Source organism: Ochotona princeps, chromosome 19, assembly GCF_030435755.1.
Source record: "Ochotona princeps isolate mOchPri1 chromosome 19, mOchPri1.hap1, whole genome shotgun sequence".
In the NCBI taxonomy this organism is placed as follows: Eukaryota; Metazoa; Chordata; class Mammalia; order Lagomorpha; family Ochotonidae; genus Ochotona; species Ochotona princeps.
This window is the reverse complement of record NC_080850.1, coordinates 36002752-36026707: the sequence shown is the minus strand read 5'-3', so window position 1 is coordinate 36026707 and position 23956 is coordinate 36002752. Positions and strand designations below refer to the sequence as shown.

Here is a 23956-nt window from a genome sequence, read left to right as displayed (position 1 = left end):
GGTGCTATTTTCTGTCTAAAAACTCTTCGGTTGACTCCTGCACTTCACCTGGTACAGTTCCTATTTTTAATAAGATCACAGATGATGATATTATCACACCATCCATTCCCCCCAGGAGAGTTCTTATCCAACTAATATTTTCTTTAAAAACTACTTGTTAAATTTAAGCAAGGGAAGGAGGGAAAGAGAGAGAGAGAGAGAGCATCCTCCAATCCTTGGTTCACTCCCCAACAACCAAGGGTGGGTAAGACCAAAGGAAGAAGCTGGAAACTCAATAGAAGTCGACCATGTGAATGCCATCATTTGAGCTATCACCTGCTGACTCCCATCATGTGCCTTAGTAGGAAGCTGGAAGGGGTCTTAGAGCTTGGACCAGGCACTGGAGACTGGCACATGGCATCCCAAGCAGTGGCTTAGCTAGTGTGCTCCATTCCCGCCTCTCTTTCATCAAACTTTAAAGAGCATTTTCTTCCCTTGTCTTTAAGGGCTCTTTGGACTGCTGCTAACATCTTCAGCCAAGCCCGTCAAGCACACACCACAGACTCCTCCAGCCCCTGGCCACTGCCTAGTCCCATACCAACGTCACATCATCTGGTGCTATCCCATATCCAGGTCCCAGTCCATTACTGATTCACAATGTACTTAGCAACTCCAAATGACAATACTTTCCTACTCCCAGTGTTCCTGTAAGTTCCACATATGGGGCGGGGGGGACTCTACTTGGCAGTGTCAGTCCAGGTGCTTTCCTGGAGTTGTCATCAGATAGTGGCTGAAGCTGTGATAATGAGGGCTGATGCGGGATTCTTTGTTCTTCCTTCCCTTCATCTCAGTATTTCTTTGCATGGTTCTGAACACAGCTTAGTTCTGGCTTCTTACAATGTGGTAGCCTTGGGACAGTCACACCACAGTTACCACAGCTGCTCCGGGGTCCAGCATGAGTACTTCAGCCAGCACAGCGGAGGCTGCCCCACCTCTGAGGATAGGTTTTGCAGGGCCCTTAGCACAACGTCCACCAAAGTGCCATGTTCAAAGGGAGGAGCCACAGGCCCTGCCTCTCCACAGGAGAAGGGTCAAGGTCACCTTGTGGGGAGGGCTTGTCAAGCAGAGACACTGTTGTGTCCATCTGCCACAAACCCATTACTAGCTCTTCTTTCTCTCTAATGTCCAGGTGGAGCCTGTGTGAGTCCTTACAAGCTAGCTACTGTGTCCTTGTCCGTGCCCATGAATCTCTGAGTACTGCTTTCTTCCTGACACAAGACAGCATCCCAACCTTTGTGTGTACTTTTTCTGTTGTTGCATTGGAACCAACCGTTTCTCCTAGGGCTCTCGGCTCCCCATGGGGAAAGCCCAGATGCTAGGAGTGCTCTTCATTATTCAGGGGCTGCCTCGGTACACAGAGCAAGCAAATGTTCCCCCAACACATGCACACACACACTCTCTGAGTTCTTACTGATCTGACCAACTCTAGTTGGAAAACAAAGCACATGTTCCACCCTCTACCCTTCCTCTGTTTGTAGCCTGCAGTCCTCACAGTGAAAAGCCCTGGCTGCCATTGTACTGAGTACAATCACCACTTGCTCAGGGGTCTGGGAAATTATACTGTATGTTCCCTAAGTTCCTGCTACGTAGTCCTCCTTTTTGAAGATGTTTTTCTTTTCCTCAATACTAGGTGGGTGATTTTTCAAATGCATTCCCTACACTTACTGAGAAAGGCAAAGAGTTTCAAGTGGCGACAAAATGTATTTTAGGATAAATCCAAAGAGTTAGGGTTTGTTAACTTTTGGCAACTGACTGCTAAATATGCTGGGCTGTTTTTGCTTAGCCCTTGAGTGTCTATTTTTTGTTTTTCCCATTGCTCTTGCCAGGCTCTGGCATCAAGTGTACCTGATTCTTCTATCTTAGGGAATCGCTGAGATGAGAGTGGAATTGTCCCTTGGCACATGTGCTAGTACTCATGGGTGAAATGCTCAGATCTCTCATCTTGTTTTGGGAAAACCTGCTAAAAATAACTATACCTGGCCAAGAACTGTACAGTGCTTGTTGCCAGGCCCTGGGCAGCAGACAGTTCATGCTGGAATGCCTGAAAGAAGGGAAATACATCAATCCCTCATTCACCCTCACTTTCTTCCCAAGGGCTGTTTTTAATGGGTTCATGGCCCAAATCTTGGCACCTGGTCTCAAGTAGAGAGCGGCAGCCCCACATGCAGATGAAAAAGCTTCCAAAGTCTGACAGAACTCCAGCAGCTCCAATTTAGGGCTCGCAGCTCATCAGAGGAGAGAGCTGCCAAGAAGGAATCACCATGGGGAACATGGGGTGTTGCAGCAGCTTATACTGCCACTGGGGACACCCACATCCCATCCCACGGTGACTGGTTTAAATTCCTGCTGCTCTGCACTTCTGACCCAGCTTCCTGCTCATGAGTATTCTGGAAGGCAGCAAATCATGGCTCCACTGCTGAAATATTTCCCAGTCATGCTGGACACCTGGCTGAAGTCCTAGATTCCTGGCCTCGGCTGTTTCAGACATTTGGTGGGTGACCAGCTGATGGAAAATTCAGTTATAGATATATAGTTGCAGATTTTCTTCTCTCCTTATTTCTCTGTTTTTCAATAATAACCTTTTTATTAAAAAAATAGAAATTTAAGAATCTTTAAATATGGTCTTTCTATAGACGTAGGTTAAATCCTGGGCTGCATGTGTAGCAGCAAGATTCCAGCAGCCCGGAAGAGAATCTTAGTAGAACTCAGAAGGAAACAGAGATCACTGTATAGCATTCAGTAGACTGACTAGTCAGAGAACAGAGAGCTTGTAAGGATTTTCTGCTATTGAAATCTGATGATATGATGAGGAACAGGACTGGAATTAGTCCCTGGTTTCTGGAAAGCAGACTAAATTCCTGCCATTGCTGAACTCACTGGAAAGTCTCTGTCAGTTAGGAGCCTCTCTGACTGCACAAATTTACCTTAACAGACGAAATGGCTGGTCATCACAAAGACCAGTCACGTTATCAAGGGTTGGAACTTAGATTTTAAGAATTCCCAGGCTAGAATTACCATAAAGATGAGAGGGGACAGGACGAAACTTGGAGAGGAAAATAAAAAAAAACTGAAAAACTGAAATCAGAGAGTGGTGGGACATGGTCACTGTGTCTGTAACTCAAGAACGATCAATGTTTTCTCCCATTTGGCTCAATACTTATCATAGTACATTCTCATTTCCACTGGGAAGTAAAATGCAGATCTCTTCACTAACTAACCTGACTTTTCTCTGTGGCAGCTGTGAGGATGTCTTTTAGCCTTTAGCAGTCTGTAAATCTGTGATATACACAAGTTTAGTTTTCCTTTTTGTTTATCCTAAGCAGGATTCACTGAAATTCTTATAGCTGGGGATAGCTGTTTGCTTTAGTTTTGTAAACGTTTTCCAGCCATAGTCTCTGCCACTATTTCTGTGTAGTAACAGGCCCCGTAGTTCCTCACAACCTTCAGAGCCTCATCTCCCCATACGGCATCACAGGTGACATCCTCCCATCTGCCTTCCGCTTCTCTTCAGGTATGTCCAGCTTGCTCTGAAATACATACGTTTATTTTTAAAATTTCGATTCCACTTAAGAAAATTATACTTTGTTCTGCTCACGTTAGATAGATTCTTACAGCCTAATTTTACAGTTGACACTTTAGCTCTATTTTTTAATTGCTGACAATCTAACAAATAGTTATTTCTGATTTTGTATTTGTGAATTCCAGGATGGGAAAGAAGTTTTCATAGCTTCTTGACTGTTGGTTCCGACTGTGGTGCTACTTCCCTTGCTAAGTCTTCATTTTTGATCATGAGTTTATACTCCCTAGAAGGTGACCCGATGAAAGGCGGCCTACATTGACAAAGGGTTGTTCCAGACAGAATGTGAATCTGCTGTACCCCATACCTAGGGACACCATCAACCAGCATTGCCTTCACATCAGTTCTTGGCGTGAGGCTTTCTCAGACCATGTTAGATGGATTCTGCTGGGAATGCAGCTCATGCTTCTTGCTTTCAGGAATGATATTTTGATCCTTTGCCTGCATCCTGGTTTGAAGCACACAATTTTCGTCCCTCATCTTTGGCAGGAGACAACACATGTTTATTTCTGTGGCACCCTTAGGCTAGAGACTTCGCCTTCTGGGATCTGTCAGCGGCTCAAATTCAAGTGGACAGCATTTTCTGACAGGTGTATCTTAGGCACACTTATGCTTACCCATATCTCTTGGGGTTCAAAAAAAAAATCAAAAACTCAAGATCACCTGCATTGGGCAAACACTCTCAAAGCTTAAAGCACACAGCAGAGCCCTGCTTTTCGACTTCCACTGAGGCTTTGGGCACCTAGCAGTGTTTACCTGCCTGTCTTTTAACATCTTTAAAAGGATGTGGCTGAGGATGGGCATGAGGAGTCACATTGACAACGCTGCTTGGGACACCTGGGCCCCCTATCAGAGGGCCTGGGTTCAACTCCCAGATTCGTATCAGTGTGTTCCTTGGGAGAGGACAGGAGCAGGCTCAAGGACTTGGCCCTACCCCACTTCTAGGAAGGGCCCATGCTGAGTTCCAGTTCTCTGCTTCAGCTTAGCTCAGCTTTGTCTGCTATGAGAATTTGGAAAAAGAAACCAGTAAATGAAAACACGTATGCACATATGCATATATTCCGCCCCCTCCCCTTTCCCCGAAACAAATATTTTTAAAGACTGCCTCTTTATTCATCCACTTGAATTGGTTCAAGTGTAAGTAAGAGTCAGCTAAGGTAACCAGTCTCCTAGCAGAGCCAAAAACAAAAATCTATACCAGTAGTTCCAAAGTCATCACCTCCTCATTGCCTGCTCACCCTTAAATAACACATGCATGTGATAGCTTACTTTAGATGGAAAAAAGCAACTTGGCCCACTTACATTCTAGCCAAATACAGTTCTAAAATTTTTTGAAAGATTTTTTTATTGGAAAAGCAGATTTTATAGAAAGAGAGGGGACATGGAAAGAGAGGTCTTCCATCTGCTGGTTCACTCCCCAAATAGCCACAACAACTGGAGCTGAGCTGATCTGAAGCCAGGAACCAGCAGCTTCTTTCAGGTCTCTCATGTTGGTACAGCATCCCAAGGATTGGGCCATCCTCTCCTGCTTTCCCAGGTCATGAACAGGGAGCTGAATCAGAAGTGGAGTAGCTAGGACCCGAACCAGCACCCATATGGGATGCTGGTGCCACAGGCAGAGGATTAGCCTGATAAGTCACTGTGCTGCCCCCAGGCCCAACACATTTCACCAAGTACTCACAAAGTATGCTACTACCTAGTACTGCAGGCCACTTAGGAACAGACATAAACTCAGGTACCCCCAGGTCCAAATGTGAGTGAACAATAACTAATAGTGATGGCCAATCCAGAGCCACTACAGAGAAGGTGGGTCATTGCAGCTCTAAGCTTCCTCAAATGTATTTAAACCATACAACTGCCATACAAGCTAGATGGAATTACCATCACTATTTCAGAGGTGAGGAAATCTAACACAGAAAAGCAGTTTTCCCGAAGCAACATAAGCAGTAATTTGGATTGTACGCACAATGTCTGGCCATGTAATTTTGAATGACTGCACTGATGAGTGAACTGAAAAGATGACAACATGTGATGATATACGGGAAATGAATACAAGAAAAGATTTGCTTGACAGTGGCTGGGAATGTTACCGAGGAGCCTTGCTGTAGATGTAGTGAACTTGGGTTTCATTGCCCCATGTGAATGATGATTTCCTCATCCTTCCATACGACATAGCATGCCCTATGGCCACTGATCCCGGGGATGCCTGCTCCTAGCTGGAGGGACATATCTTGGTCTTCCCTCTGTACAGGAAGCTTAGGAAGAGTCCTCACTTGAATCCCATTAATCTTTCCCTCCTTTTTTAAAGGTTTATGCTACTTTTTTAAGAGGAAGAGAAAGAGAGAGAGGAAAAGAAACAGAAGGAGAACTAGCAGTGCTCCATCTGCTGGTTCACCCCTCAAATGGCCATAACAGTCAAGGCTGGGTCAGGCAAAGCCAAGGGCCTGAAGTTCCATCTGAATCTCACACGTGGATGCAGGACCCCAAGTAATTGTGCAGTCTTCTACTGCTTTCCCATGTGCATTACCAGGGGGTGAGATCAGAAGGGGAACAGCTGGAACTCAAACAATGCTGATATGGGACTGCAGCATTGCACACGGGCAGCTGAACCTGCACGATGCCACAGTTCCGGCTCCAACCCTGTCCTATTACTACTACTGATAAACTTTTTCTAAGAATCCTTCTGGGATTGTCCATGTCCTTTCATGGCTCAGAAGCCTGGAAATGGGGTGGGCTTGGTCCTGCCGACAGGGATTGGGGGTGAGGGCATGCGAGGCTGCACCAGCACCTTCAGCACTTCAGAGGCAGGCATGTGGGAAGAAAGGAAGTGTGTGAGAGAGAGTAAATCTCAAGATAACTTTTATGAAATGACTAATAAAGAAATAATGGGAACCCAATAATTACCAATTACAGAGGCAGGAAAAATAATAAAAATAATAAAGCAGAAAATGTACACAGCAAACAATTAAGGCAATTTTATTAAAACAATACTTGTGACTTAGCACACATTAATTCTCACCAGCCAAACGCTGTAACTGTTTGTCATTGGAGCCATCCCCATTAAGGAGAAGACACGGAGGGAGTTAATAAGCTCTTTCCAGCTCTGGGACGCGAGTGAGCATGGAGAAAAAGCTGGCCTCTTCACACTCAGGCAGAAGCATCTCTGCTCATTACATTCTCAATCAGCTGCAGAACATACCATGTTTATTATTTTCCTAACATCATGTGACTGGTTCAGGAGCCAAAGGCATCTCTGGGATAAACTTGCTGATTAAAAACATACTTTTCAAATGTCTCTTTTTTACACTCAGTGAACCAAAAATCCATAAATTAAAGCTATTCTGGTCTACTGAGTACCATAAATGTATATTTAGTTGTAACAAAATATCAGCAGGAAATATCTTTGCAAAGTAATTACTTCACAATATTCATGGAATGTCTTTTCAATGCTTACAGCAACTGCTCCATTTTCAAGACACAACTTACATAAAGAAGCATGCATATTAATTAGAGAGCTCAGAGTTCTTGCCTGCAAACCGACAGCCCACAGTGAATATTTACAGAGCAAGGCGTAACCATGAGAAAACAAGGGAGTGTGATGGGAAATTCCACTGTAAACCAAGGACCCACCTGCACGGGCATCATCGGATATTGCTACTGAGGGCTGGGCTGCACAGTGCTTTCCCCTCCATGACATGGGACCATCCTGTGTGACAGGTTTGTAACATGACAGGGCCGCACAAGTTTCATGAGTGGTCCTCTTGGGATTCTAACTTGCTTATATTCATTGCTGCAACTACTAACCACTCTGGCACTGGGGAGTGGTATGGCATTTAAAAACAGAATATACAAATTCTGTAAGGACACTGCTGCTGTCCCTCCAGCCTGTAGTGGTCGTGTCAGTCCAGGGTTGCCAATACACTTTGCTTCCCATGACAATCTGCAAACTTGGGCTTGTACTTGGAATTTTTTTTAAATGACGGAAATCCTTTTGAATTCTACTGTATAAAAATCCATTTGCCGACCAACACTGCCAGTCAGCCCATGGCTGCATGCACACATTAAGCCCAAAAGCCACCACAGAATACTGCCCAAACAGAATGGACATGGAACAGACCTCAGCTCAGGGCCTCAGGAGAGGCTTTCCTGGCTTTGTTACAAAATTCACACAGGCTGGGCAAGTTCCCCAGACCATATGGAGGTGGCTTCTTGGAAGTCCCGGAGTCCCTCCAGAACCTGGAGCACTGTGGGGGGTATCCACACAGAGTGGGGCACAAGCACACAGTGGGAGTTGAGGCACTGGCAACAGAAAGGCAGGGCACATGTGAGAAAAAGGCTTTTCAGTCCAATGAAGGGGGCACACAAAACTCCTAGCACCCATAGGATGTGAGCAAGGTGACCCATGAGCAAGGTCTCTGCCCTTTCTCCTCTCCCTGGGCTCCAAACGCAGGAACTTCACTTGGTCTCCGCCAGCAGGCAAAAACATAACTCTGTCGCTGACCTCCAGGGGGCGAGCTGGAGTCCAGAGAAAGGGATGGAGACCAGGTTCAGGGGAAAATCAACAGCCAGCCAACAGTAGCACCTGCTGCCCCATCTGCAAGTGCTTAGCAACCCCACAGTGTCTCCGGCCAAGCTGTCCCTTCTCTGCCTCCCCCCTTCTCTCATGCCCCATCCCCACAGCCAGTTCTTCTCAGGATTTGCAAAAATGCTGCAATTGGAAATAGCCTTACAGACTCTCCTTAGGGCCACATTGTGAGTGCCTAGGATATCTACCTGCAATTGGACACTCTGAACCTGTTGTTACAACAGCCTCCATACAATGGGAATGCCAGCCAGCCAGTCACACCCTTTGTCCTGGCAGCCCCATTGCCTCACTGGTAAAGCACAAGATGGTACTATCTGGCCATGTGGGGCCATGGTGTGTGTTGAGACCAAAAGAGCAGCAAAAAAAGAAGCCACTCGCATACTCTCCATCTCTTTCTGGATACTTCCTGTCTCCAAGACAGGAAAGACAGATGCTGAGAAACGTGCAGAGACCCCAACCAGACACCCATGAATCCCATCACTCAGAAACAGTGACTCCTTGTCTAGGATGGTAGAGCCCAGCCTCATGGTCAGGGCACAAGATGAGGTGCTGACTGAGTCCCTGCTGGTTGATAGGAACACTGCAATGATCTCATCCCTACCCTGCTGCTCACCAGCCAGGGGACCTCAAATCAATCACTGCCTCAGTTTAAACCTGTCCCTCCCTCACCTGTCAAACCATGGATTCACTCTGTGGGTGTCTACAGTCTTGACTCAGGTGACATGCATGACTCCATGACTGGCAGGATCAAGGCCTGAGCCACAGCTACCCAGGAGGACATGGTCACCACTGCCTCCAGCACTTAGTTCAGGCAGGCTGTCTGGTGAAGAGGGCTAGATGTGGGCCTGCTGAAGACCTGAGGAGTGAACCTAGTGGGAGGGCACCTGGGTCAGAGTGCCAGGCAAAACCACCCAGTGTGCCCTGTGAGCATCTCAAGGGGTTTGGCCATGCGGCCCATGACATCCTGAGCATCTCTGAGCCATAGCACCCGCATCCTAACAGATGCTACCATGAGCAGCAGGTAAGCTCTGAGCCAATAGGTGCCAAGCAGCACTTCTGCTATTGAAATGGCTTCATCCACTCCCTCTCCCAGGATGCTCAAAACTGAAATCTGAAATGTGGGTTAGCTGAAGACAGATTCGCTTCCAGAAATCTCATAGGACAGAAACCATTATTTCATGATTTCCTAACTAAGCCCACTCAATAAAGACACTGGCAGCCCCAGCAAGCAAGCTGCTTCCATGTGCATGTCAAGTGGCTTTTCGCCAGTCACAATAGTTTATCTTCCAGGTGACCAGTGAGGGGTCCGGATTTGGGAATGGACTAGGAAGTTGAGCATCTGGAATGAGATGTGAGATTTAAATCATTGGCACTTCCCATGGATGGTCACAGCAGCATGGGAATGGAGCTTTTGGTACAGGTGGCAGTACCAGGTGCACATGCAGAGCCGCCTGCGTGGGGAGCACCAGCTGGCTGACAGGGACCACCATCGTGCAGTGCCTAACACTCGGCAGAGCATGTCTTTTTCTGGCTCTATTTTAAACTCTTGCCATCTAAAACCATGACATATGTCAAGTGATAATTAAACCTAGCCAAAGACAGGTATTTTGAAAAAGATTAACTTTTACCATCTTCCAAGCACACATCTGAAATGCGCTGAGTGCCTAAGGCATGGGATTGTGATGGTGACAGACGAAAAAAGTCACCTTTACAATCATTTATTTTTAAAACCATCAAAACAAGACTAAAACTTCATGCTTTCCTGGTGGGTTTTAATTTGAGAACTTGAGCCACAAATATGTTTGTGGAGAGGAAGCCTGATTGGGGGAGGACAGAGCTGGCAGCTCAGCCTCAGTGCTTCCTGTGGCCTGGGATGAGAGCTTTGGGTCTGAGCACCAGTATCCTCCTCCGTGAGACTCCGAGGATACTTTGAACATATTCACGAGAGGACAAGGGAGAAAGTTCTTTCACACCAAGAGGCAGCCTGAAAACCGCCCCCCTCTCTCAAGCTGTAAAACCTGATTCTAACTTCCAAGGTAGCTAGGGACAGGCTGGCTTAGCATTCCATGCCAGAAGACAGACAAACTGAAACCCAGACCTGTTGGACTTTCTGTGAAAGTGTCTAAGTAAGGGATTAGGTCTGACCCTATCAAGTAAACGTCTCCTCCTCTTTGCCACACAGTGGCTCATGTAAATGACCCAAGTTCAAGTACAGCAGCCAGGCAGGTACACAGGACTGTGGCCTGCATCAAGGAGGGAGAGCAAATTCAATCAGTAGAACAGAAACAGATGGGTATGTGTTTGTACCCCTAATAACTCATTTTCCAGACATGGGGTTTATTTGTCAGGCCTTATAGGCATCCTCTCTCTCCCCGCCCCCTGCGCTTGCTCTTGGCAAGGCCCAGCTCTCCAAGCAGCACTGCCCAGGGCCCCGAGGGCTCCCACAGCTTCTCATCCGGCAGTCAGCTCATCCGCAGACTGAGGAGCCCACGTGTTTGAACGGGGACATTTCAATCAGAGCAGCATAAACACTGCGCACTGTCCACAGACAGTATTTTCCCAAAACGACCTCCGGGAAGCCCATTTCAATTCTCTGGTCAATTTTCTATGGAATTCCAAATGTCCCCTTATTTCTTTTTCTATTTGCCAAGTAGGGCTGCAAAGCCTATTTCAGATGGTTTTTATGAGGATCAAATAGGAGACCGAATATAAAAATGTTTCTAGGAAGAACATCCCCAACCTATAAAATTCAAACTCAATGAACAAGCAAGGCTTTTGTCGACAAGATGTACTAAATGTGGTGACGAGTGGGATACCCCTTAGTAGATAGGACTCCCACTCTTGTCCCCTGACTCTGTTTGCTACCTAATGCCCAAGAAGGGGTCACTTAGGAGAACGGAAGAGCAAACCTTCTATAACACTCGTTGCAGGGGACGTGTGGAAGCTACCGCCCATGGAGCAGCTCACTTATTCTCTCTGGACCCTGTGAACTTTGGCTGAAGGTTAAAAGGAGATTACATTTGAGAACCATGGCAAGTGTGGTCAGCACTGCCATGAGTTCTGGCTCCGAGACGCTCCTGCGCCCAAATCAGCACAAAGGGTGAAACAACAGGCACCCTCCCCACGAGGGATTGTAACAAATGTCCTGTGCCCGGATGGGTTCAAGGTCACAAGCTGCCATACGTTCCCAGGGCCTTGGATGCCATCTGTGAAGATGGGAAAGAAGGCCTGGCCCCAAAGTCCCTGATGAATGAATGCTTGTTGATTCTAAAGTAAAACCCTTCTGAGAGTAGAGGTATGACAGGCATGTGCTCAGAAGTGGGCATAGGGACTTTCTTTTAACCTTCCCACTCTGTGTTCCTTATTCAGGCACGGTTCCAGTGGTCATCTGGAGGCCTATCACCCCTTCCCCATCTCAGTCCAGGATATACTGAACAGGGTGCACTCCCTGGCCACTCCCACTGAACCCCATAACATAACATAACTCCTGGTGCTGCAGGGTCTGATTCAGCAGAGCTCCAGGCCTCAGCCTGTCCCTGTCAACTCAGCACCTGCATGAGGAACAATGCACCGGAAGCTGAGTCTCCCTTTGGACTGAGCACTGAGGAGGGGAGGCTGTCATTCACTGTGGGCCGGGAAGCCATGAGCGGTCTGGAAGCAAAGAAGCCAGGCACTCAGGCCCCACGTCAAGCATGTCAGGCGCCAGCATCCCCTGCCAGGGGGTCCAGCTGTAGGATCCAATGAGACCCTTTTTTATTGAAGTCACTTGGGCTCGGTTTCCTGATTCACAACAAAGCAGTGCACATCAACACAGTGTGCCCTGAGGGGTTGAAGAGGACCTGAACTGAGTTCACCCCCTCTGCAGCAGCAACACCCCCACCAAGGCCAGAAGGCTCAGCTGCAGAAGCCCTGAGGGCAGCCTGTAGAGGGGCAGGCACACCAGGCAGCCTGCGGAGAGGTGGGCACACCAGGAAGCCCCTGTGTCCAGAGACACTGTGTACCTTCTCAACTACCTCTCCTCAACAGGTGGGGCTATGTCTTGTCTGCTCTGCATGTTCAGACAGCTCAGGCAAACTCCAGAGCATCCCAAAATGCTTCCAGTAGCAGCCACGAGACCTTCAATACGCTTTAAGACTATACTTGTCTGCCCCCCCTCCAGCCAGGACATGCCCACCAAGTGCCCCAGATGCACTCCCCAGCCATGCCTGCTCCCTTCTGTGGCACACATGCCCTGAATCCCCTGAGGGGCACGGCAAGCTCACCCTCCATCTATCAGGAGGAATTCAACAGTTGGCTCCAAAGTATGCCTGGCACCAAACGGCAGTCAACAAGGACAACCCAGACAGGTGTGAGAGAGAAGCATGGGAGGGTTATTTACACTTAGGTCTGCCGATGGTCACCAGGTTGTCAAGGCCCTCTCAGAGCCAGTGTGATTGTACCAAGCCCAGCACATGCACCTGAAGGGCACAGCCCCAACCCCAACCCCAGCTGCTGGGGCTGGGAAAAGGGAGGCCACTAGCTTAGCAGCACTGAGCACCCAGCGTGGGTGAGGCCAGGCTAGACAGACACCTTGCCATTCATGTCATGCTGGTTTAGCTGAGGTGCCTCACTTCATAGATTATTTCCCATTTGGCAGAGACTAAAGTTTTATTAAGAAACCCTATGACCAAGGGAGCCGGACTGGTGTTACAGCAGGCTGAGCCACCACTTGTAATGCTGGCATCCCACACTGGTGTGCCATTCTTCTGCTTCTTATATGGCTCCCTGCTGAAAGCTCCTGGGAAGGTAGCACAGGATGGTCCAAGCACTCGGGCCCCTGCCACCCATGTAGGAAACCTGGATGTTGTTCTTGGCATAGGCCTGGTCTAGATATGGCCACTGTTGCCATTGGAGGAATGAACCAGTAGATGGAAGATCTCTCTCCCCTTACTCTTTCTGTAAAGCTTTGCCTTACAAATAAGTAAATCTTAAAAGAGAAACAACATGATTGGAATGTAAGAAGGCAAGTTTGTTGTTGGCTTTCTTGAGTTTCTAAAATATGAATGAATCTTGACAATAAGGATTAGAACATGACTGTCAGCTGGATCCTATATCTCAATCTTTTTTTTTTTTTTAAGATTTTGTTCATTTTATTACAGCCAGATATATACAGAGGAGAGACAGAGAGGAAGATCTTCCGTCCGATGATTCACTCCCCAAGTGAGCCGCAACGGGCCGATGCGCGCCGATCCGAAGCCGGGAACCTGGAACCTCCTCCGGGTCTCCCACGCAGGTGCAGTGTCCCAATGCATTGGGCCGTCCTCAACTGCTTTCCCAGGCCACAAGCAGGGAGCTGGATGGGAAGTGGAGCTGCCGGGATTAGAACCGGCGCCCATATGGGATCCCGGGGCTTTCAAGGCGAGGACTTTAGCCGCCAGGCCACGCCGCCGGGCCCATATATCTCAATCTTAATAAACAAAGATTGCAGAACAGTGATGGGATAAAGTAGACAGAAGCAGCTGACTTTCAAGTCACAGATAACTGACCCAGGGCCTCAGGGTTTGCTAACAGCACATCAGTACATTCACATGTTAGGACAAAGAACTGAACAAGGTTTACCTGGAGAGGATCATCTCAGACGTCCTGCCAAACAGAGACCACCTTCTGGCCTCAGGGCTGACAAGTACTTCCGGGGAGAGGCCAGGGTCTTCCCAATACAATGGGGCATTGTGTCCCTCCCTGGGACTGGCGGGGCAGGATCTGGGTGCTTCAGGGTGGTGCCCTCACTAGATGGGCCAGCCTTACTGTCCCTACAAGTTTTGTGCTCTGGAGGACCGTGACCTTGTGGGGATGTGCCTCCTTCCCCACATTCCCCACACAGGTTCATGACCCAAGGTCCCACTGCTTTCTTGTATTGGAGAGAGCTGAACACAGCCAGCAGAGAGGACGGGACAAACGCTCAGCCACAGCCTCAGGTGACAAGCACGGGCAGGTGAAAAGTCATGCTCAGCTGGCTGCACTGCCCAGGTGGGGCTCTCCAGGTCCAAGCGTTTAGACTGACTTCGGCAGCTCATGTAGGTTATGACCTTGCAGCTTGTGTGGGTTATGATCTTGAAGCACCCATAGCCTCAGTGTCCTCTGGCTAATGCTGTATCACTGCTCAGGAAGGGCCCTCATCAGCGCTACATGGCAATGCAGTTGTTGAAAGAAAATAATATAAAGGGTTAAGGTGATCTGGGATTCCACTGCCTGGAAAGTCCTCTGTGTCAGGGGAAGGGTTTTTGATGGGTTTATCCTCAAATTCTCAAAAGACACCATCAGAAAGAGGGTGGGTGGCTTCTTCCAGAGAGGAGCAGAAAGTTCAGGAAAGAATCCAAAGAGGGGGAAGAATAGGCTTAGTTTAAGTTAAGACATCTGCTCATGGAAAAGTCCACGGGCTACAACATAAAGTCCACATAAAAAGCTGTTGGTGACTAGACAAAGTCCTCTGTGTCTACAGCCAGAACTGGTAACCCAGGACAAAAAGAGCAGCGATGGTGATGGCCAACTCACTGGGTATGGGGCATGGCCCACACTGTACAGTCACTCCTCCCAGCACCTCCCAGGAGGCTGTATTAGGATGCTAGGCAGCTGCTGCTCCTTGAGGACCAGACCATTCCCTATAGGTTGGGCTAGCAGGTTATTGCACATCATAAAAAGAAAACAGGCAGTCCTAGTAAATCACAGTATTGATTCCTGCTCCCTCCCAGAGAGGCATAGTGATTGGTTTAGGATCTGAATCACCATACTGGCCCAGTAAATCTGAGCTCCTGTTGGGACTTTGATAATGTCCTTATGGGGGACATAGTGCACCCCTCTGAGAGGTGAGCAGTTGGAACTTCGAGTTGTGGCCACCTGTAGTCACCCTACAAGGACACCTGGATGAGACCATCAGGTCAAGAGAAGGAAAGAGATGAAGAACACCAAAGCCCTTGCATCGGCTCTCCTGAGGACCAGGACCAGTCTTGGGGCTATGATGTGAATACGATTTGTCCCCCTCCCCTAAATGCACGCATCTAAATACCCAAGTTTTCAGTTGATGATATTAAGAGAGTAGAAACTTAACCTAACCATGGTGCTTCCAGGTTGGCTACTGGTGAGTGATTAGATCAGATAAATGAACAGATAGATATAATCATGGAACTCCATTTTCAAATCATTGTAGCTTAAAGGAAGGGGAGAGTCTACCACCCAGATATGGGCACAGTAGACACATGTTCCCACCCTGCTGGGACAGCCCACAAGGTCTTCCTCAAACAGTATGCCATGCCATTCAGACCTTCTTCCTCCAGAACTTCTGTTCTTCAAAAAACAATCTGCCTCAGACATTTCATCATAGTCACCAAGAGCTGCCTTATGCACCTGGACTCTGTTACTTCGTCAGGTTTTCATGCTCAGTTCCCAAGGATTTGAGATTCCACAAATTAGAGTTTGGATTAATGGCTGATAGCATCACTATCCCTATTTGTTCAATAAAGATGAATGAGTAATTTACTCCAAATCACACTGTAAGTAAAATATTGGGATTCTACGTCATGCCAGTTACCATTAGCAAAACTAAGCACCAAGTCATCATTCTTCAGCAAGACACACCAGCCTCCTGTGTCATTCACTTCCTGTTCAACTTGGGGCAAGTAGGTTCAACAGAGTTTAACACCGTTTTCTCTTAGCTGACAAAGGCTACACCACCAGAAACAATCAATTTTGGAGGTGGAGGTAGGAATGTGAACAGAAAGGGGTCACCCTCAAATTCTTTGAGTCTGATGTCTATAGAACATGCTGGGCTTCACCATGCAGAGGTGAGAATGGGGAGAGAGAGAAAACTCCAGCTCATTACCCAGGTAGCAGTCCTGAATCGACAAAGACCCAGTGCCACAGGCACTGTCAAACCCAATTGCCTACATCTGCAGATGGCGAAGAAGTTAACTCAGAAGAACCCAGAAGTTTATTAATCCAGCAACTTCACATTAGACCAAGATGGATTAAGCAGGCAGCTGAGCATTCCTGGAAACATCTGCTAAACAAAATCAAAATTAATGGTAAACAGAGTGCAGTGCATGGTAACTCCAGTCACCCAGATGTGGAGAACTATAAAGGGGCTATTAGAGGCAGCTGCCAATTAGGGACTAATTTCAAGGGTTTCCGAAAGAGGCTGGGGCTTCACACTTAGGCTGGCAGGGCCCACTTATGGAGCACATTTGCATTGCTAAGCAGCTCAAGCAATTGGAGTTACCTTGGCTGTGCCTCTCACTTGCTTCTTTCCTTTCCTTAGTGACAGCAGCCTCCCTCCCCTCCCAGGCTCTCTCCCAGCCTTCCTGTGAAAGCCAGCAGCTGCTGATCAGAGCCCAGTCACAGACACTGCAGGAGCTTAGAAAGTGCTGAACTGTCCCAGCCGCTGGTTCAAGGCGGGTCCCTTGTGGCTCTAACTCAACACTATAGAATAAGAGAACACTATTAACATGACCTGGTGGATTTTGAAGTCACAGTCTTCACCAGCCCTCAGAACGGATGTGAAGGAGGTGGCTGAAGCCTCAGAAATGGATGAAATGTCATTTTAGGTGTCTGGAGAGAGGTGTCAGTGGTAGATTAAGATGCAGCAGGTCAGAACCTGGGAAGTGAGTATGATGAGGGCTGCCCTAGGGAGCCACAGCTTCACCTCCCTGGGGAAAGGTGCCTATCACTCCCCAAAGATGTCCAACCAGCTTGTTGTCCCACTCCACCACTTCAGTCTCAGCACTTGTCTCTTCCTCCAGGTCCCCTAGACATCCCAAAGGCCCCAGGCACATTTCCTCCAACAGCCCCTGCTAGCTTTCTGGTGTGGACAGAATCCTGGGAATGTGATGCTGTGAGACCAAGCCACATCAGTAGCTGCCAACCACTGAATAGGGGTTCAGTGCCTCAAAGGGACATTAGCCCAAAGGGCAGTCCCTTCCACAAACATGCATGGAACATAAAGACAGAATCCCATGTGAGGTGCTAGAGCTTCAACCAAGGATGACAGAAGGTAAAGAGTAGCACAGAATGTGAGAGTTCCACTGAGAAATGGCCATGCTTACAGCCACACCATTGGTGCAAGCAGGGGACATGGTCACTGGCGTCTGTAAATGGGGCTCTCAGAGCAAGAGTTCCAGAGGACTCTGCACACAACGCCAGCCCTGAGGGGCTCGTGATCCTCAGGAACCTGCCTGGTTACCACATGGGAAACAATGTGGGCAACACTGCATATTACTCTCCACATTGAGCGTCACATGTAGCCTAAGAAAGACTGCAATAATGAAAGCATTAAGGCCGACAGCAGCAATGACAGAAACCAACTCTGCTCCATTGAGTCTAGCATTTTCCAAGTGTGAAAGTGCCCTGACACAATAAAAAGTTGTACAAACCAGGTGGTTTCACACAGAAGCTTATTTCCTCATTAACATTATTTCTACCTCTGGAGGTTGGACATCTAAAACTCATGGCTAGGCAGAGCCAGGCTCCCTTTGAGGGGGCAGACAAAAGGTCTTTCTCTGCATCTTTCATTTTCCATGGCTGCCAGCAATCCTCCATCATCCTTGCATGCCTTTCTCCTCATGTGTCTCCAGCCCTGGTTCCCCTTTCTATAGGAATCCAAATTGGGGCTCCCATGAATCCTAACTTGAGGGCTTCTGCCAAGACCCTGTTTCCAAGTAAATCCATACTCACAGGTTCTGGGTCAGAACTGCAATCTGTGCATTGGAGGAACATAATTCAACCTGTAACACCAAGCACATCTGACGGCGGAGCCATTTCACTAGAGCTCAACCAGGCACAGCCAACAGAAAGCCAGGGAACACTTCTTGAGAAATAGCCTTTTGAGAATCAAAGGACTCCTCCACACCTCACTCATTTATCACTAGGACGGGACTAGAACAGAAACACAAGGAACCCAAAGCACATGTGTAGCCTGCTCTTACTTCAAGCCAAACAATCACTATCACTGAGCTAGGAATGTGAGGGGTTTGGGGGGTGGTGTCTAAAGGGAAGGGGCTATGCTTTCAGGAAACAACTTGGTGGAAACCCTGCCCTCTGCAAGAGGCTCCAAGAAACAACAGGAGAAGAAGATGTAACAAGGCATGCAGGTAGCAGGGAACTGTGTAAGACCAGAAGCAAGAAAGCTAAATGACCATCTGGGCCCCAGGGAGTGGTAGGCTGGGAGCAGGGGAGTGGGAGTAAGGCAAGGAAAACAGGTCTAGGGTATGTGATGCATGTACTTTTCCTGAATGGCCCCTGACTTCCAGAGGAAGAGCTGAGACCTAGTTTCCAGTGCTGATGTTAGCTGCTATCATTCTCCACCTCCAAGACTTATGCAACAGTTTCGAAAGATCACGAGGCATCAGTCTGTCATGGGTCCTCCTTTTGACGCACTCATGAGTCAAAACAAATCTCGGGGGAAAACCCTCCTACAGGCTGTAATGTGAGGGCACCTTGAGAGTCCTGAGGACCCTCCATCTTTCTCCAGACCCTCCTGGCCTGAGAACCCAACAGCAAGTGGCAAGTGACTGGCCTGCTGCATTTCCAGTTCCAGTCGGAGCCAGGACCCAATCAGAGTCTCTAGATGCTGTACAATAATATCTCCCTTTTATTCACAGTGATAATAACTTACTGCAGTATGCACAGTGCCTCAATTATTCTCATACTCACACACTTTGGGGGAAGATGAACAAGCCCACAGCCCACAGGAGTGAGTTTTCAAACCCAAAAATACTTGGAACTTGCAATTTCCCACTTTTTCTTCCTGCCTGCCAGGTTAGAGGCAGTGACATTAAAAGAACGCGGCTATTTCAGGAACTTTGCACATTCCACTTTGACAGAAACAAGCAAGAAAGACATCGGTTCACAATAGGAAGGGACACGTGTGTGTAACGCCAGGACAGATTGTGAGTACAGACACAAAGCACAAGCCACCCGTCAGTCAGCTGTATAAACTGACGCTTTGATGGGGTGGAGGAGAGAGCCATGCCTCGACTCACTCTCCAGACACACAGTCTGCTGAGGCTTTCTAGCCACAAGTCTGATTAAGCTTTCTTAGGCCTTTGAGTAGAAATATATATATAGTTGTCCTACAACTCCATCTTGTTCGAGCTATTCCTAACAGACAGTAACAGATCAAGGCAAGCTTATGTTTAAAGGTTAAGTTTATAAGCAATTCTACAATGCTCATTACTTTCAGCTATGCACACTCCATGGTACTGACAGGAATAGAACAGTGTTCACAATCTCATCCAATATCAACTTCTACACTCTATGTGGCTGTTTCTCCCCAATATGCACGGTCATGGCACCCACATCTTCAAGAAGAAACTTCTTCCCAACGCCATCTACGGCATCCAGTGTCATTTGACTTTGATATCCAAACAATGATGCTTACCAAGTAGAAGCAATCTAGGGGCCATTCAATCCAAAATCAAAGACAAAGCAAACAGGATTGGAAACCGTAAGTTTCTCCCCGGAGTCTGATTACCCAGATCCTTTGAACTTGAGGTTTCAGAACCAAAGACAGCAGCCACCAACCAATTTTAGCCACTGCCACTAAGTTGGAAAGTCTAAGTTTGCCAATGCTGGAGATAACACATGTGGATAACATGACCATCTTGTGCACAGATGTTGTACAACAGAAGAACTAACCATGAAGCATGGATATATGCTAGATTTAAGTGAAAACAGGGAACTGTCTCACTACAGATTGTCATTCTTTTAGGAAAGAGATGGATATAGTTCAGGTGAAAACCAGAGGCTACTCCCTAGGTTAAGAACTCACTTTGGCTTCTGTCTGCACTCTCAGTAAGGACACAATTGTCAACGCTTCCACAATTCGTAGCAAAAAAACCCACTCCCTGTTATTAGTAGCTAGGCATTACTGAAAGTGAATAAGGGAAATTTCCATTTCCACTAGAAGATTTCTGAAATTACCACCCATATACACTTACCTTGGAGACCAGAAAATAAATGTGCTAGAGGAATGCTGGCAGGGAAAATAGGACATCATGGAATTGTTTCCAAAAGGAAAATTAATTGGTTATTTCTATTTCAGCTTAGCTGAAGCTGTAAAATCTAATCAGAAATATTTTTCACAGTGGCATCTCTTTCTAGATACTGAAATACCTCCAATCACGAGCATTTTCTTTTTTCACTGTGGTTTGTGATGTTGTTTTTGCTGGGTGAAAGGTTTCTCTGAACAGACCATGAGCAGGAGCACGGAAAAGCCAGTTCTCCAGGGCAGAAGCAGTAATTGTGCCAAGCTATGCTGCCCTTCAGGGCTTGCGTTCCCTACAGTCAAGTGACAAGCAGGTGGCATCCAGAAAAGGCCACAAGAAGTTTCTGGGAGCTGCCTGCCCCCAGTCTGAAGTTCATCACATTTCAACAAATTGCCTCCAAAATGTCAATACTGGGAAGGAAGTGAGTGTGAGGTCATCTCCCTACCTTTGTTTCTTGTGACTTCAGAGCTCCTGGATTCCTGTAAGAAGAGAGCCTTGTGTTACTGAAGAATAATTCACATGTACAGAAACTTGCAAATATCTCACTTCTCATTATTCACATCCATGAAAAGGTAAACACAGTAATTATAACATGGCATTTGTGACATTGGGTCTAGAAAACTCTCAACACAAACAGGTACACACACACACACATACACAGTCTCTACAGATGTAAATAATATTTCTTTTTAGGTTCAGGCAAAAAATTAAAAAAATTTCAACCAAATAGGTTTTCATGGGCACAGCTATTTCTCAGGATTTTCCTTACACATTACTGCACAACACACACACACACACACACACACAAGGGTGATTTGCCTGGACAGATACCAATGTCCTGTAGTGAACTGGAAACATGGGGAATATGCTTTTAAAACAATCTTCAGAAAAAAACCCTGAAGAATTATCAGGCTTTCAGAGAGGACTTTCAGAGGGGCAGGCACAACAGGAAGAGAGAAAAACAGAAAAGTGGGGTGATGGAGAGCATGGGTTGTCCAGGGAGAAGGAAAAGTCGCAGAGACAAAGGTTGTGGCAGAGGAATGCTGGCAACGTACATCATGGCATCATAACAACACATCTCTACAGTTCATCATAAACACTCAGGATAAAAAAATCCCCAAGGTTGAGAATAAACTGAAGACTCATGCTAATGACTGAGGAAGAGATGGGTGAGCTTGGACTGCACTTCCTTCCCTGGCCCCCACAACCAGGCAGGCCCTTCAGCCGCACAGCGTCAGCTTCCTCCTCAGAGCACTCTTGCCTGGCACATGACCCTGCTTCTTCTCATGAAATAGTATGGAATTTCTGCCATGTTCTTCAAGCTTAGTTCTGTTTCCTTCAAGAATATTCTGCAATTTCCCTTGTGTGCATGTTGAATATTTCTTTTTTGTACATCCTTTGTTATCATAAATGGAATCTTCCCTTTCATTCTATCTTCCAGTTGGCTTCTATTTGTACATATAATGACAGTTGATGTTTTATTTTGATTTTCTAAATAGCCACTTGTTCAAATTTCTTTTGTTTTTAATAGTTTTTTTTCCCATCCACTCTTTGGGGGTTTCCATTTGTATATTTTTGATAGGTTCTTTGAAAAATATTGCAGAATTTACAAGGTACAGAATCCTATATATTATTCTCTCTTCTTCCCCTATTAACAATACCTCCTATTAGTATCTCTGTCAGAATTAGTGAAGCATACTTCTATTTTTTAAAAATATAAACTTCTATTATTCCCCCGAACTCTCCTAGTCTCCAGAAATCAGTATCCCATGGCCAGACTGAGCTTTCCTCCCTAACCTTAGCTCCCCAATACAAGGAAGAACATGCAGTACTGGTCTGCAACTGGCTCACTTCACTTAACCCAGTGGCCTCCAGTTCCATCCTTTTTTCCATAAATGACAATATTTCACTCTTTTGTTGATGGCTGAATTGCATTCCATCATGTGCATACAGTACATTTTCTTTATCCATTCCTGTGATGATCAAAACCTTGGTTGATTCCCTACCCAGGCTCCTGTGAACAAGTGCTGGCATGTACCTGATGGAGCCCGTATCTGACACGAGTTCACATGATTCCATTTGTACACTTAAGGAAGTTAGACAGCCAGGATCATTTCTTTCTGACTCCTCCATTCCTAGTTGCTTTCTCTTACCTTACTGCTTTAACTAATTCTTCAGTTCAGTATTAAATGTTGTGGACATATGGTCAACCTTGACTAGAATCTTGACATCAAGAAGACAATCATTAACACTTCCCTAGCAAGCAAAATGCTGGAATTCGGCTTAATGAAATGTTTAAAACATGAACGAAGTCAATACATGTTTTATTGAGTTTTTCTTTCTAAAATGAATTCATTGGTATACAATTGACATCTAATAACTTGCAAACATTTCAAGTGTGAAATTGCATAAGTTTGGCTATATATCTGTATTAATGAATTTGAGAGTTCTTCATGTATTCTAGATACAGTTCCTTTATGAGATACATGACTTACAAATATTTTCTTCCAGCCTATAATTTCTCTGTAGCTTCATTTTATTGAGTTTTTAAATATTTTAGGTAAATAGAGCTCATGTCCCTCCTTGTGTACTTGTTAATCACATCATTCCCCTGGGCTGTGGGCTGCAGTGGTAGCAGCGTCTTTGTCACTCTGGCACCTTCATGGTTGGAACACAGCAGATGTTCAATACATATCTGTTGAACGAAAAATTAAGTATTTTTTTTTAAAGATTTTATTATTATTGGAAAGCCGGATATACAGAGAGGAGGAGAGACAGAGGGGAAGATCTTCCATCCGATGTTTCACTCCCCAAGTGAGCCACAATGGGCCGGTACGCGCCGATCCGATGCCGGGAACCAGGAACCTCTTCAAGGTCTCCCACACGGGTGCAGGGTCCCAATGCATTGGGCCGTGCTCGACTGCTTTCCCAGGCCACAAGCAGGGAGCTGGATGGGAGGTGTAGCTGCCAGGATTAGAACCGGCGCTCATATGGGATCCCGGGGCATTCAAGGTGAGGACTTTAGCCGCTAGGCCACACCGCCAGGCCCTAAATATGTTTTGAAATTTATCAAGCAGTTTTTAGGTATGTATGATGAGGATCATATGGGTCTTTTCTCCTGAGAAGTATTAATATTGTGACTTACATGGATTTCCTAACATTCCACTATCCCTGTTTTTCTGTAACAAGTTTTTCCTAGTCATGACATGTATTTTTAAAATATGTGGTCATATCCTGTTTTCTATACTTTCAAATAAGTGCTTGAATTGACTGACCTAGATTTTATATTGATATTCATTCATAAGTGAGATTGTTCTACCATCTTCTTGGAATTAGAGAAAGAGAATTGGAGACAGAGAGAAAATAACTTCCATCTACTGTTCACTCTGAAAATGCCTATAATGTCCAGAGTTAGACCAGGCTGAAGACAGGAACTAGGAATCCAATCCAGCTCTCCTATGTAGATAGCAGAAAGCCTACACAGTAGTCCCTGCTTCCAGCACCCTGTGTTTATATCAGTAGAAGCAGCATCAGGAATGGAGCTGTGATATGAGATACAGGAGTCCCAACTTGGGGTCTTTAGCATTAGACCAAGTGCTCACCCCCCAAAATGGCTTAAACAAATTGATATTTAAAGATGGATTTACTTTTACTTTTTCAACCACAGATTAAAAGAGAAAGAAATGTTAAGTGGATATAAAGTTTCAGATTGTAGTACATCATCAATTGAAACTTGAATGC

General features: G+C 46.4%; 1 protein-coding gene across 1 annotated transcript in view; it reads right to left on the bottom strand.

Moving 5' to 3' along the window:
- Nucleotides 1-23956, bottom strand: part of FSTL4 (follistatin like 4) — a 418275-nt gene that overhangs the window by 246071 nt on the left and 148248 nt on the right. Inside the window, exon 3 of the mRNA XM_004586404.2 lies at nucleotides 20661-20694. Within this exon, the coding sequence (XP_004586461.2) occupies nucleotides 20661-20694 (34 nt within the window). The remainder of the gene's footprint in view (nucleotides 1-20660; nucleotides 20695-23956) is intronic.